This window comes from Theobroma cacao, chromosome 6, assembly GCF_000208745.1.
Source record: "Theobroma cacao cultivar B97-61/B2 chromosome 6, Criollo_cocoa_genome_V2, whole genome shotgun sequence".
NCBI lineage: Eukaryota > Viridiplantae > Streptophyta > Magnoliopsida > Malvales > Malvaceae > Theobroma > Theobroma cacao.
The window spans coordinates 4,758,204-4,773,993 of NC_030855.1; the positions used below are offsets into that span (position 1 = coordinate 4,758,204).

At 33.5% G+C, this 15,790-nt stretch overlaps 1 protein-coding gene and 1 long non-coding RNA gene across 4 annotated transcripts; both read left to right on the top strand.

Annotated features, from left to right (window-relative positions):
- Nucleotides 852-5,537, top strand: LOC18595479 (phosphatidylinositol-glycan biosynthesis class F protein). 2 transcript variants are annotated; one of them, XM_018123955.1, is made up of 9 exons: nt 852-1,232; nt 1,854-2,226; nt 2,323-2,388; nt 2,480-2,522; nt 2,601-2,655; nt 2,819-2,867; nt 3,313-3,380; nt 3,959-4,067; nt 5,290-5,537. In XM_018123955.1, the coding sequence occupies exons 2-9, from the start codon at nt 2,062-2,064 to the stop codon at nt 5,401-5,403; spliced, it is 669 nt and encodes a 222-aa protein (XP_017979444.1). In that variant the 5' UTR covers nt 852-1,232; nt 1,854-2,061; the 3' UTR covers nt 5,404-5,537. The 2 variants fall into 2 exon arrangements, with proteins under 2 accessions (XP_017979444.1, XP_017979443.1); XM_018123954.1 differs by having other exon boundaries at nt 853-1,232; nt 1,934-2,226.
- On the top strand, nt 12,628-14,307 carry LOC108662539. Of its 2 annotated transcripts, none has more exons than XR_001928421.1 (3): nt 12,628-12,668; nt 13,325-13,398; nt 14,268-14,307. It is a non-coding gene; the product is annotated as an uncharacterized LOC108662539 (long non-coding RNA). The 2 variants fall into 2 exon arrangements; XR_001928422.1 differs by lacking the exon at nt 14,268-14,307 and adding an exon at nt 13,782-13,821.

Sequence of the window (15,790 nt, forward strand, 5' to 3'; positions counted from 1 at the left end):
AAAAAAGGGAAAGAAAAGAATAACAATAAGTAAAGGAAATTAAATTAAATACAAAATTAAAGACTATTTATCAAGACCAGAAAATAACAACACTTGATTAATTGGAATAATTTTTTGAAGGAATGTTTTATAGTGGTGCTCCTATTTCGAGTGGGTATCATTTTTTTTCAAATAATTTTTAATTTTTGAAAAGATTTTTTTATATTTTAATATATACTAATATTAAAATAATCATATTTTCATTATGATGATTTCAATAACAAAAAAAAATTGAAATTCAAAAAATATAATATATTATTCATAAATTACATAAATTTATATAATAAAATTATTAAATTGAAATAAATGTTAAGTAAACTTATTAAAATTTTCTTAATTTTAATGATGAAATTTTGTAAATTATCTTCAATTTTAATTAATAATTTTTTTGAGAAGTAATTTTAATTGTTAATTTTTTATCCTATGCCTTTATAATTATTTAGAATGAATTTATCTTGTGAAAATAATTTTCAGTCCCCCCAATAATTTTGGTAAGTAATTATTCAGTTTATTCAATTAATTTTTTTATTTTTTAGTCTTATTCCTTTTTAAAAGTATTCTCGTAAATTTAATTCATGCATAAAAATAGAAATTACATAAATAAAATAAATAATTAAAAGGTAAAATAATGGGTTAGAAATATCTCAATTGTTGTTGGGTTTAACGTAAATCTGCTATGCCTACAGTTGATCTAGGTAGGGCTTGGGCTGATCCGACAGACCTTTGCTTTTTTTCTTACTTGTTGTATCCAATTAAACGACACAGTTTTATCATCGCATAAATTTTAACCCAATCCTAGCACTAAACCCCTTTCTTTTTTTCTATCTTCGTTTTTGCTCACCTCTGCTTTTCCCACTAACCTTAGCAGCCAACCCCTTTCTCTCGACGCTCTCGCTTCCTGGGTTCTGGGCGCCGTCGCCTTCGCAGGCCTAGGCCTTTCCGGCGGCGGCTCACTATTTCCTCTGCTTTCGTCTTTTCTTCTTTTCTTCTCTTTACTGTTCCTTCTGCCGCCTATTTCCTCTCTTTTTGCAAAATCCTAGCCACCGTTCTATATCCCGGGGCGGAAGGTCTCCTTCACTCTTAAAACTGTGTAAATACCTCGAAATCTGTCCTGTCCGTATCATCGACCTCTTTCTCTCTAAAGAAAAGAAAAACATATTTTTCTTTGTCTCTCTAATAATCCATTAAATCAGGTAATTTTAATTCAATAATTCTCGTTGAGTTTTAGTTTTGTTTGTATTCTTTATGCATTCATGTTTCTTTCTTCTGCCATAAGGGATACGAAAAATAATTATTCGTTGCTGAATTAAATCTGGAATTGATTTATTTTGTATTTAATGTGTTATTTTTTATATGGGTGTTTTTAATTCTTCCAAAAGGCGTTAGATTTAGTTTTAATGGGTGGTGATCACATGGTCATTTTGAAGGGACTAGATAGATTATTGTGTCACATTATTGGATTATGTGTTTTGGGAGGTAAAGACTTGTTTTTTTTTTTTGGAGTGGTTTTTATTTTGCTCATCTGTTCTGTTAATGTTTTCTTTCTTGGACTAAGGGTCAATTCAATCAAGCCAGAGCTCGTGTCGGTTTTAGTTTCTATTTTGTTTTCTTGCTCATAAGTTTTTTATGTAGGTGTTAGCATAAATCGGTTGTAAATCAGTTGAGGATATGATAGAGGCCTCATCTTGGGTCAATTTTTGTGGGGTTTGGAGTCCAGAAATATTGGGAAGACAGTTGTTTTCACCACTCATGTTTAGCGACAATTTTAATATATGTTTTAGATTGTACTTTGAAATTCAACTTTATTTTGGTAGATTGAAACTTATCCTTTTTCTACCACAAATATTAACCATGTTGGAGTAATTGGACTTGACGCACAACAAATCTGTGGCAGCCCAATACCGTAGACCAAGCACTTCTTTCTCTCCGTTTTGGCCCATCCGAAGCACAGACCACCCTAAACTGGAGTGAGTCAAAGTCTCAGTTGGGTTTTTCTTCCAACAGACAAAATCGAAGTACAAAATGAAGGAGAAGGAGGAGAATTCCCTATCAAGAATATCATCTTCCCAAGTATTTTTGACTCATCTTTGCTGCGGATTGGCCTTGGCTGTTGGATTTTGGGTGGCTTACAATGTCTACTCCATCAATCTCGTCTCTGATCCCACCAACACCCTCCATTTGATCTGGGTAATTTTTTATTCATTTCTTTCACCTTCTAGATTATCAGTTAAACTTATTCTTGTTTAAGAATTTATTTATTACATGCTTTTGGTTTTTTGTTAGGCTATTGAATGTCCAGTTGTGATCCTTCTTTTCAGTTGCTTTAGAAAGAAACCAGAGAAATGCTCGGTTAGCCAGCAATCACAGTGAATTTTATCAATAATTTGTTTTCACTGCTTTTTATGTGTTTTTCTTTAATTGTTATTATGGGTTTTTACAGTATTTGAAAGCTGTTGCCCGAGGCCTAGTGGGACTTCCTGCCGGTTAGTGTTAAAGTGATGACTTTTTCAATACAATTTCACCAATTGAGTTGTGTAACTTGTATTTCTTTCACTTTGTAGGGGCTCTAGTAAATGCGCTTGGAGCATTAGCTTTGGGTTCACCCGTTGGCTTGCAGTACGTCATCTAGCATGTATATAATCTGTGTCTTGGCATTACTAAGATTGTAATAATATTATCTATGGCATTGGCAGCCCATTTTTTTGTTATTCATTGTGGTTTAGAAGTCAGTTGATTGCAAAATCATGCATTAATTTTGTTCCTCTCTTATTGGACGCAGATACTTTGAAAAGACCGTTATCTGGTCTCTTCTGATGTCTTTATTCATTGTAAGCATTCAAATTTTCTTATCATTGTCTATTTATAATATATTTTTTGACATTACATAGGAAATTTTCAGCATTACCGTACATCTTTGAATGCTTAATATTCGTATTGGGTGGTGGACATGCATACTTACGTGGAAAATAGCAATATCTTTTTATGTTTATTTCATTCTGGAAAGTTAAATTTTGTTTGTGGAAGTCCCAAAGGTATCACTTAAAGCAATTCTCTTACTTTTTTTCCTTGTTTTACTATCTTTACATGGATACTCTGTTGATTATCATTTTATTTCTGTTTCTTTTCAGGCAATAAGCAGTATTGAGATTAGTATTAGCTATGACATAATTATTTGAATTCTAGTTGTGTTGTGTGTGTTCTCCAGGATTACTAGCAATGTGAACCTTTCTTCTCTCTATAGGCACTAAATTACAATTTGGTTCATTTTTGCAGTTTGTGCCTGCAAGTTCTGTTTATGGTTCATCATGGACAGATTGGCATCGCATATTTGCATGTACTAAGTAAGGTTTTCTTCAATAAATTCTGGCTCCATATTTGTTGCAAGCATTATGCTTCTTGTTTTTCACGTTTGTTCATTTTGCATGTTATATGAGACCTGGTAATAGTTTAGATCTTTTGCTTATTATAGCTCTAAGTTATTTGTGTGCCAAGTCACTGGGTAAGATGACTGGCTTCATTCTTTGAAATTTATTCTACTTTTTCTACATAGATATATTCTTCTCAAATAGCCCACAGACAGTTTTACCTGCAATTGGGGGGGTTCAGTTGCTACACAGTTGCACTAATCATTGTATAGCAAATACTTGAATCTAAATCTTTGAGCTCAAGGTCGTAATGGAAACGAAGTTTCATAACATGTGGTTCTTAACATCAAAGTTTTATGGTGCATATGGTTAGGTTTGCAATAAAATGGTAGCAATATGTGAATTCATTAATGGGGAAGCTGATTAATTGAAAAAGAGGTTGCTATCTTATCCATGTAGGCATTACTTGTTATAGAATGTTGATTGAGATGCGCTTTTTTTATGCAAGGATTTGGTATTTGCTAATATTGGTTTTTGATATCATTCTCTCTTAGGCCAAAGGGATCTTTAGATTTTATGCTTTGTCTACCAGCGCATGGAGCTGTGATTGGAGCTTGGTTTGGTGCTTGGCCTATGCCACTTGATTGGGAAAGGCCTTGGCAGGTACCATATCCGCCCTTTAATTCCTTGTGACTGAAAATTTTAAGTTTTCACATTAATTTTCTGATTTGACTGTGTTTCTTTATTGTTAATGGATAAAATAGGAGTGTTTCTCCTTGCCATATATGTTCATTCTGTGCTCAATTGTTGGGTACTTGTTTGGTCTCCCCTCCCCCCCCTTTTTCTTTTTATGGTTGGATTCTTCCTTTATGTTTTTCATGGGACTAATGAGTTAAACCATAAAATTATTATGATGAATCTAGTTCTTATAATATGGAAAATAATGCTGAGGGAGAAGACAGAATATGGTAGAAAACACAAAATAGTACTTCAACATGTCTTATTCAAAGAAATTTATGTTTCCAAGAATTTTTTTCCAATTAATAGAGCTGATACCCCTCAATTAAGGGCATCGGTTAGACAAGTGGGTCATACAAATGACATACTGAATGAAACTTAAATAGAATGTAATGACAGATTCCAGTTGTACTAGAGGGTTGCCTTAGTTACTAAATTGTCCTCTTCCAGGTTTGCCCAAACTTTTTTATGCATTCTGTTGGACAGATTAGTTCAATAATGTTCTGTTCCTCCAGCTGGACATGGAATTGAAGTTTATTGAAAAAAAAGAAGTCGAAGTTTAATGTTGGGAAATTTTCACAACCTGTTAGATAGATGCACCTGATCAATAAGGTTATATTTTTTTGACTTGGCATCAAATTCATATTTGTGTAGTCACTTGAATGGTATTATGGTGGCATGCCTGAGGCTATATTTCCTTTAACTATCTAGCACATTAGATTTTAGGGTGAATGACTGGGCAGAATATGTTGTATGAGTAGCTAGCATTCAAAAACATCCTATCTGCTATTGGTGTTGCTTATTCCTGTGGCTTTGTTAATGTATACTTCACATCAGGCAGCTTCAGAAGCTGGCATTTCTTAGTCTTTTAGTGGCTACAGCTCTGTTACGACTTATGAGTGGAAAAGGGTCTTTAGATGGCTGTAGTTATTCAAATATGATGCAGGGATACTTGGTTCTGTATAGCATGGTCTTGGATTTGGACCATTGAGCTTAGGCATAAAGTTGTTACCTTTTTTTCGTAAGCTATAAGATGCTATTCATATTTGTTGAGTTGTCAAGGGAGGTTCATTTGATTTGAGTTGTTTGTTTGAATGTAGTATTGCATATAGAAAGGCATGATGTTTTTAATTAACTTTCTTCACAGGATTGGCCAATCTGTGTGAGTTATGGAGCCATGGCTGGTTATGTAGTTGGTATGGTGGGATCCTTTGGTCTTGCACTCATGCGAGGTGGACAAAAGCAAATCAAAGCAGAGTAGAGGATGTTTCTTTTCTTTCAGTTGCTATTTGCTGAAGTAGCTTCTCAGATTTTGCGGATTCTTGTAGTTATTCAATCATATTTGAAGTTGATTTCTCTCTGTATCCTTTATATAATGTGCTCTGTAGTAAGTTCTCCCCGTTTTTCTTTACAAATTAAGTTACACATCTCTTCTCATTGATAACAGAAAAAAAGTTTAAAAAACTCTCTTCTTTAGTTCTTTTTAAATAAAAATATATATAAAAAACTATGAGTCCATTTTTATTAAAGAAAAAACTTCATTGAAAGAGTAAATTGATTCAGCTCATCCATCCTATCTTGGTTGATCAATTTAACAATAAATTAAGCGCATCTCGAATTTAATGATTCTACAATTAAAAATAACTTCATTGGCAGTTGCTCTATTCACCTCATATGCGAGTTTATCAAATTTATTTTATGTTATTTTAATGAATGTAATATTATTTACAAGTTATTTTAGTAAAATAACCGCTCTCACAAAAATTTATGAATTAAGAGTTCCATCAATTTGTTTTTCCATGGAAAATTCCATCCATCTATCTTTCCCCGCTACCACATGTCCTAATTCATAGCAGGTCAATCAAACAGAGATCCTGTACGTAGCAATGCGTGCTGAGGTAACCCCTCCTCGAGCTGTGCCCTGTTCCAGGCCATTGAAATCTGCATTCAAGTTTTCATTAACAGCAAGCTTCAAGATGTGTTTTGTTGGATTCGAGAAGGAAGAAGAAGGTAGAATAGCAGTGGGGAAACTAAACGGGGTATATGGTTCTTCAATCAATGCCTTGGGGTTCATATTGCAAGGTATGGAGGAAGGGACAACTTCTGGAGAGAAAGAAGGGAAGGACAGAATCACACAAATGGTGAAGCAAAAGAAGCAGAAAACAGGAAACCAGAAGGGGAGAAGCTAACGGAGGCAAGGGAACATAAATCCTATGCTCAGGCGCTAAAGGGTACAAAAGGTAAATCGGGTGAGTCGTGGAATCTGAGAGATGGGATAAAGAAACAACCCAGGAGCTGTAAAGGTGATATCAATGTTGACAACTTACACAACTTGGAGTCGAGTATCATTGCTTGCTGGCCTTTAAAAAAATACTTCATTGCTTGCTCCGAGGATAGAGTATCAGCTGCAAATCTCCAAGAGTACTTGAGCATGGAAGGAAACCAACAACTAAGGGTGAGAAACTTGGCACCTAATTATTTTCTTGTGGCCCTCAATGATAAAACCAGTTTTGAAGAGCTGAGAAAAGAGAGTTGGGGTTGGCTAAACAAATGGTTTAAGTCGATTGAAGCATGGTCCATGGATTTCTCAACACCATATGTGCATAAGTGGGTAGCGGTAAAAGGGGCCCTAGCACATGCATGGTACCATAGCACCTTTAAGAGTATCGCAAAATGCTGCGGGGAGTTGTTGATTGTTGATGAAAGACCTTAAATAGCCCGGAACTTAGTGCGGGGAGAATGTCAATTTTTACACAACAAAACAGAGGATTGAAGAACAAATAGAGCTATTAGTTGGGGATAGGAAATACCAGGTTTTTGTCAATGAAATCTACATGGAAGACATGGAAAAAATTCAACAAAACAATGAGGTTGTGGAAGGTGATAGCATAAAGCAATGGAAGAACCTTTCCATGTAAAAACCGATCATCAACCCGAGCCGAGAAGAGAGGAATGGAAAAGTTGATGACATGGCATGCAACACTGATGTGGAGCAGTTGGGTTGAAGGGGAATTGATAGCTCAGCCAAGGAAGAGAAGGGTGGCAAAGAGGGATGTTCAAATTCCAAAGATTGAGAGATAAAAATCTACAGTATAAACCACTAAACCCAAACAAGCCTTACACATGACATCCTTGTTCACATAATAATCACAATACATGTGTGGGTGTTTGTGTACGTCATATCAATCATATCATATAACATCAAGACATGCATAATTTCCAACATATGAACATTCACAATCTTCCACATTTCCACATTTAGCGTTGATTTAGCACACCTTTCATGCTTAATACCATCTGTGGCCTCATTACCATAGGTACAAGTATCTACACCCCTTTCGGTGCTCAACATATATAAACATAAAAATTTTGCCAACATGGACTACATATTCAAAAGTCTCAACATGAAAAGTAACTAGCATTATGGACCCAACTTGATAGCGAAGTGTGATTGATACTAGGGTCTTGAAAGAAAGGCTCTACTATGCCTATCAAGTATGAGCTAAAGGTCTCCTCCACAATGCGTCAAGCCAAGAACGCAAGCTACTAATCTATACAAACAAGTTCATCTTTCGTGTGTGAGTTATAAACCCAGTAAGCAAACATGAGAAAGGAACAAGTCAAAAGAGAAGAACTTTTGCATAACGACAACTTTGATATAATCATGAATTTATAAGTAATCATCAATCTTCCTTCAAATCCTTGAAATAATGTTGTTTTCAAACTCATGCAATTGATTTTAATTTAATCAAAGTCACATAAAAGTTTGAAATGACAAGGGGACTTAAAAACAAGTGAAAAGCCATTTAAAAGGAGAGAACAAGTTGTTATGTACCTTAGGTATTGATACTTCCTTGTGAGGTATTGACACTTTTTTTAAATCCAAAAGGCTTTTTGGACGATAAGTATCAATGCTTTTTGAGGAAGTATTGATACTTTTCGCAAAAAATGCTTCTTAAGTCATTCTACTTGCAAGGTATCGATTCTTGTTCTTCAAGTATCAATACTTCATTCATAAAAACCCAAAAATTGGACAATTTTCATCATATACATTTCACCAAAATGAAATTATCATCTATGCTTACTATACCTCCAAGTATCTCATTCAAAACACATGAGAGGCATAACTTGAACATAAAATCGCAACATATTTCACTTCTCTTACAACATCACATCAAATACATATCGTAACATCATTAGCACTATGCATTCATCATGTAAGCCATGTAATGAATGCCATGCACACCCATATCTAGGCCATACACTGAGTGGTACCTCTACCCCATCTCAAGGCTACATAACTGTGTGGTATAACACCCCACATCAAGGCCTTCCTATGCATGTGGTACTACACCCCACATCAAGGCCCTCATATTTATGTAGGATTTAACACCTCAACAACATGCAAAATCATAAGATTACTTTGTAACTCATATTTATCCAACATACTTATATCACCAACTACATGTTTCTTATGTACTCAATCAAAATGGTTATCATTGACACAATCATATAGATACATCATGTCCATTTCATTATCATAAGGGTGGGTATTTATTGCTTTACATTTGTATTCATCAAGTCATGCATCAATTCCATATCAACCATACCATCATAAATTCATTTGAAGGAAAACATTTGAAAGGACTTATTACCCCTTATATAAAACTACTACATAGTATGCATATTTACATAATATAGATACATTTGAAAACATTTAAATTGATGCTAGATCATTCATATTCATAAAAAGTAACATTGAAATCATCTAAAACAAAGAACTCATTAAGCATGCTTAGTTTTATATGTTTCCAAATACTTTAAAATATCATGCCCACGCACATCAATTGATTCATCAACTAGAACATGATCAAAACACCGACACCTTACTCCAAATCGATCCTTGGTGTTTCACCATATCCTATAACAACAATCATTCAGTCAAAACCACAACTTAATTTATAAATCCTAAAATTTGAAGTTAAGCTATTTCAAACCCTAACTAAATCTTGTCTAATTTAATTTTTCAACTTGATAATCTACTGCTCAAAAATAAACCAATAACTTAAACACTTAAATCTATTTTGTTCTTACCTTAATGAGCTTGTAGAGAGAGAAAATCAAGTAGTACTCCAAACCCTTAGAGAAAGAAATTCAAATTTGTAAAGAGAGGTTGAAATCGGATTTGAAAACTAGAGATTTGAAGAGTTTAAGAGTAGAAAACTTTCCTTTGCTAACTTCAAGATTGAAAACCATATTCAAATCTTCAAAAATGGAGGTTTTTGAGTAAGAGAGGATGAGAAATATTGAGATTTAAGAGAAAATAGTAAAAAGTGGGGGACAAAGGCTAAAGAGGGGTTAAGATTAACCTAATAGGGAAATTTTTACAGTGAAAAGTTTGGTTTACCACTTTTATTTTTGTGAAAATGGCAAACGGTGACAAACATCAATACTTCTAGAAAAAGTATTGATGCTTTCATTTTTGAGTTTCAAGTATCAATACCTTTGACAAAAGTATCGATATTTGTTTTTCAAAATCCCTTTTAAAAACTTTTTAGGCAGAAGTATCAAATACCTTCTTTATAAGTATCGATACTTCTATTCCAAAATGTTAAAATTCACTTAAAATTACATTTATTTGACTCCTCTCCCTCTACTACTTATCTAATCAACTTGGTAGCTCGAAGTATAAGAATTTCCAAAGGTAAAAGTTCAAAATATTGACTTAAAACAAGAAATTTATAAGCTCACCTAAAGATTTACCATTCTATCCCTTAATAAAAAGTTAAGGTTTCACAAAATCTTGGGAAGCAAAAAAGATGAAAAAAGCAAAAAAATGACATATATAGGGTAGAAAAAGAGACTACAAGTGATGGGAAAAGAAAAAAAGGGAACAATTGAGACAAGATAAAAGAGAAAAGGTAAAGGGTGCTAAAGTCATTGAGGTAGCAAAAAATAAAAGGGAGACATTGAGTGAGAAGAGAGGGTAAAGGGGGATGAGTTTGAAATAAAGAATAGTTTATTGGGAAAAGAAAATAAGGAAATAAAGTGCAACCCATATCAAAGTGAGGAAAAAATGGGGTAATGTGTCTACGAGAAAGTAAGAAAGGCCCGAATGAGAAAAAGAGAATTAAGAAGGAGAAAGCCCAAGCCAAAATGAATGAAAAATAAACAAGAAAAACTTATGGGCTATAACATGGAGAAAATGGACTTAATGAAGAGAATGGGACAAAAGAGGAGGGATCACAAGACAATACAACAAGTACGGGGGCATGAGATTGGGTCCTAGAAGAAAGGGAAAAAAAAGGAAAGAAATAAGGAGGTAAAGTCATGGCTTGAACAAGAAGAAGAATCATGGTCTAAACAAGAAGAAAAAAGTGAGCAAAATTTGTTATGCGCAACTCTTCCTCTATCTAGTAAACTTAAGAAAATAACATCTAGCTTGATAAGTGATATAAAGGCTAAGTTAGGTGGAATAAAAGTTGAGAGCAAAAGCATTATAAAGAAGAAAAAAAAACAGAAATAAAAAATAAGAAGACATGAGTGTAAAGGTAGTGAACACATCTTTTACAGATAGTGATGTGGAGAATAGAAATAATTTAATCATGGTTGAGGCTTTGGAAGTATGGAATTGGAGCAAAAATTTGAGACTAGTAACAACTCAAAGCAAATCGTCAATCATATGGAAGTTGAGAAGCATAAAGGGGATTGTTCTTGCAAAAAAGGCCAAGACTACTTCTGTGTGCATGTCGTAATGAAACTGGTGTTGTGTAATCCGTTTATAAGCACTTTTTTCTATAGTTTACAAACCAGAGGATGGTAGGCTAAGCACGGTAATAGTGATGGACAAAACTTTCGTACAATTTGTTTGTCAAGTTTTCTCTTCCCTTGCATTAAGTTTTACGGAAAGATTTTTTTTGAACTTTATGGTATTCATGCAAATTTAATCTATCCCAAAGTCAAGTTGATAATGCTTCAATAAGATTTCATACGTCTCAAGGAGGAGGATTTTAAGTTGATATGCCTTTTCCTCAAGGGCATAAGGCTTAAAATCCCTACGTTGTGTATATGAGGGAGTTCTTTGATCCAATATCAATGAATGTCTAATTGTTTTTTTTTAAAAGAAATAAAAGAAAAGAGGTATGATAAGTAAAAGAGTTTTATAGGAGATGGATACTTCAATTTCATGGAATTAATTGACATAAGGACAACTTTGGAAGTGTACAATGGATGTGCAGATTTCCTTACAAAGGAAAAGGCGATGAGAGATACCTTATATGTTGCATGGATAAGATTCGAGAAGAAATTGGAATAGACTGATGGTTCTAATGAATAGGTCATTGTGAAATACCCCATACTTTGATATAGTGATAAATAAAGTTGATCGAATACAAATTGAGGTCAATTAAAATGTTTAAAAGTGATAAAAGACGAAAGAAGTAGTTTAAGATAAAATATTATGAAAGTGAGGCATAATAAGGTATTTCGGGTACCAAGGAGACAAGATAAAATTTTTAGAATAAATAATATTTTATATAATGAAATAATATTAAAATATTAAATTTAGCCGGATATCGAAATCAGTCATGAAGAAGGTTCATATGGTTGATCCAAGTGGGGAGAAGATGACAAGCCCGACTTTATAAAAAAATATTTTTCATGATATACATGTGATAGATAGCATGTTTGCATGCTAAGAGAGTCCTAAAAAATTTACAAAAGTCGGTATTATACCTAGACGTACAACAAAGGTGATTTAGCCTCGAAATAGATCAAATAGAGAATTTACGATGAAATTAAGAATTTTAAAGTCCCATAATGGTTTAATATGGTGATTCGGAGTTCCAGGATCAATTTGGAGTCAAACCGAAATTTTCGCTATCTAGGGGCAAAATGGTCATTTGCCACCTGGGGACAAAATGAAAATTTTTAGAAAAGATTTTTGGCCCCATTTGACTTATTGGAGTAAGATTTGAGGTTTAGAAGTGAAAAATTTTAATTTCGGTATAATTTGGAGTAAAAGGGTAAAATGGTAATTTTGCCACCCGAAATAAAAAAATTTAATTTTTGAAAGGATTTTGATCAAATTTAATTATTTGGAGTGTGAAATGAGTATGAGGAGTGCAAATTATGCATTATGGCAAATTTTCAATTTTTGGGGCAAAAATGTAATTTTTGAAAAGTTCGGGGGCAAAAGTGTAATTTTGAAAAATTTGCTCCACCAAAACTTTGGAAAAATCTGGAAATTTCACTTAAGACTTGGATAAGTCAAAGGGAATGCATGGTGGAAAAAGTAGGACAAATGGATGGCTAGAAAAAAAAATGAATTAATAAAATATTTAAAATATGAATAAAATAATATTATTTCATTAAACAATAAAAAAGGCATAAAAAAATCAGCCCACCCATTCTTCTTCTTCAACATTCGGCCAAGCAAGAAACAAGAGAGAGAAAGGAGAAAATAAAACCCTAGCTAAGAAATTTAAAGGGAAAATAGGTGGAAATTCAAAAATCAAGTGAAAAAAGGTAACATTTCTTAAATTTGTCTTGTGCTTTACCTTTCCCATGCATTTTCCATCATTTTTCATGGTTGAATCATGTGATTTGAGGATGATTTGAATTCTGGTCATATGGGTTTAGAGAGAGAAAGTTGTTAGATAAATTTGATTTTGAGCTATGTTAGTGTTTAGTGTTAGTTTAGCATGTTTATGAGTAAAACAACAAGAAAAATATTTATCTTCTCCATGAATTTCCCTAGGCCGAATCTAGCCAATGGTATGTGAGGATGAGGTTGACTTTATTTTAAGAGAATTGGGTGGAAAAATGATGAATTATGAGGTTGGAAATTAAATGGGAATTTTCGGTGCAATAAATTGAAATTTTTACCCACTAGGGGTAAAAGCGTAATTTATAGTCCGGACTGATAAATTGGACCAAATTCACAGTCATTGAGGTATTGTGGATATAATTGGATAATTGAAATTGAAATGGATGGAATTGGAGTCGAATTGGGGATTTTAGGAATTTACACCGTGTATAGGCGAGTTAGGTCGGACACCGCAATTAAGCGATTGTCTAGACATTTCAAATCCTATCTAGTGCATACGCATGGATAAGAGCCTGAAATAATTTATGATAAATTGACACAATTTATTGAATTTTGTGTCATGGATTATGGATAGGTGGTGAGTCAATTGTTTCGGGTAAGAGACTGCACCCGAGGGCGGAAGATAGGAGTATTTCTACTCCTAATACTGTGAGTAAACTTATTATCGTCTTAATTATCTAGAGTAGTTTTATACAATTGTGTGATTTTATGAAAAATGGGTTTAAATGGTAAATTGCTATGTTTTAAGAGAAATTGTGATTTTATAAAATGATTTTATAAATTTTCTGAAAAATCGAATATTGGTTTTGAAAATAGAGTAATTGGAGACTGCCTGCTTGTGTTGTAAATTTATGGTTTTAAATTGAATGGCTTATGACAATATATGAGCATGAATGGCTAAACTGATTTTGGTGTCAGAATTATTTGTATTGTGTATTCAGCCTTGAGAGGCTAGATTGCGATAAATTGCCATGCCATGCTAGAATGAATTTTATTGAATTGGTGGAGTATATATTAATTATTTACTGCAGAGGGGGTTCCGTGGACCAGCCTATTAGAGGGGCACGGTAAACTCCATTATATTATTACCTCGAACGGAGAGGCGCGTAGGGTATCTCCTGGGGTAAAGCTTAGGGTTCACTTCACGCCAAACCACCACGTGAAGGGGAACTCAGCCAACGCCAAGGAACGGCTGTATTTTTCTCAAACTAAAATATATTTTAAGTGTATACAAAATTTTAATAGCCTTGGCGGACTCGGTTAGATGCCCTGCGCAAGGTATCACCGAGTATGAGTTTTGGCACGAGCCAAAGTTTTAAGAAATTCATAAGCCAAGTTGATTACTCGATTTATATGGATTGATTTTATTTGGTTGAAATGAGTTGAATGGTAATGAAATTACAGTATGATGATTTATTTTAATTGTCTCCATTTACTCGACTTTAGATAGTTTAGATGGTATCTGTTTACTCACTGGGATTTTATAATCTCACCACCCTCATTTCCTCACATTTCAGGCTCGGGGAATTCCATAGTTAGCTGACTTTGACAAGGACTTTCATTTGGACTTGAATCGGTAAAAGCTGTAGGTTTCCAGCTTCCGATGCATTTTGGATAGATGTGGGCTCACGTGTCACTGTAAAAGAAATTTTATGCTTTGGTTATTTGCTTTATAGTATATATGAATATAATTATCTTTTACGCTATAAGAATTACGTACCGATAGTTTTATGAAAATTATTTTACAAGAAAATAGTTTATTTTATTGAATATTTTTATTATATTCAAATGGTCAAATTTTCACTTCAAATGAACGTTTTAGATACTTAATTTTTTTAAATCATTAAATATATATTTTCGGCTTACCTACTACATTTTTAGCAAGTTTCGAGGTTTTCGACAAAAATGACAAAAATGCCCCTGTGAGCAAAAAAAAAATGTTATGTTATGATTTGGAAATGATTTGTAATCCTTCGTATTTTGATTATTTGATAACTATTGCTCACCGGGGAAGTGCGAAAGCTGATACGAGAGCCTTGTGAGGTTTCGATCGACATTCGGGGTGAAGAATGTTTGTCGAGGCTTCACGACGGTTGTCACGGGCTCGATGGGGAGTTCCGGGTCGTGACACATTGTTTGGTGTATTTAATACTATGTTGATTTGTGGTTATTGCTATTTATGGGCATATGTTGTTAAGGTGTATATAAGAATTGGATCAATGTATGTAATGCTTACAATCCTAATAGATTCAAGATGGTTGTATGTGTCAATGTCTTGTATGCAAGCAACATAGAAGATCTTGTGTTAGGTAAGGACGGTGAGTGTTCTTGAGGAATTGGTAGCATGGGGTTTTGTTTGTAACATGAGTGGTAATGAGGTGTTGTAACAAGTTGAAAGCAGTTATGAGAGAAGAAACTCTCCTCATCTAAAGGGGAGAAAATTTTCTCATCTTATCTGCTAATATCAATAAAGTTTATTAGTTTAGCAAAAAAAAAAAAATGAACTATGAACTTTAATAATTATTTTTAGTTGAAGTTAGTGGTTTAGAATAATGGACTAAGGATTTTATTAATAAATGAAAACTATTTTTAATAACAAAAGAATACCATAACTAAAATCTATATCTATATTAAAATTGTCTTTAAACAAAGTTTGGTGATGACACTTATCTAAGTATATGGAAGTCTTAGCTAAATTGATTTTAACCTACAAAAGCCTTCCATGCATGACACTTTTTCAATGACACTTGTCCAATTTTATTGATGGGTTGTGGGGTTTTATGACAAAGGATTTTATGAAATTTTAAAAAAGTTAAAAGATATTTTACTCTTTTTTAGTCTTTTTCTAGAGGCATTTTCGGGTGATTAATACACTCAAATGTCATTATCAAATTAAAACTATAAATAGGGCAGTTGATGAAAACTAGCTATTCAGATATATAAGTCTTAACTAATTATCTAAAGTATAATGATTCTAACCTACAAAAGCCTTCTATACATGACACCTAGCCAACAACGCATGTCTAATGACAACTATTTA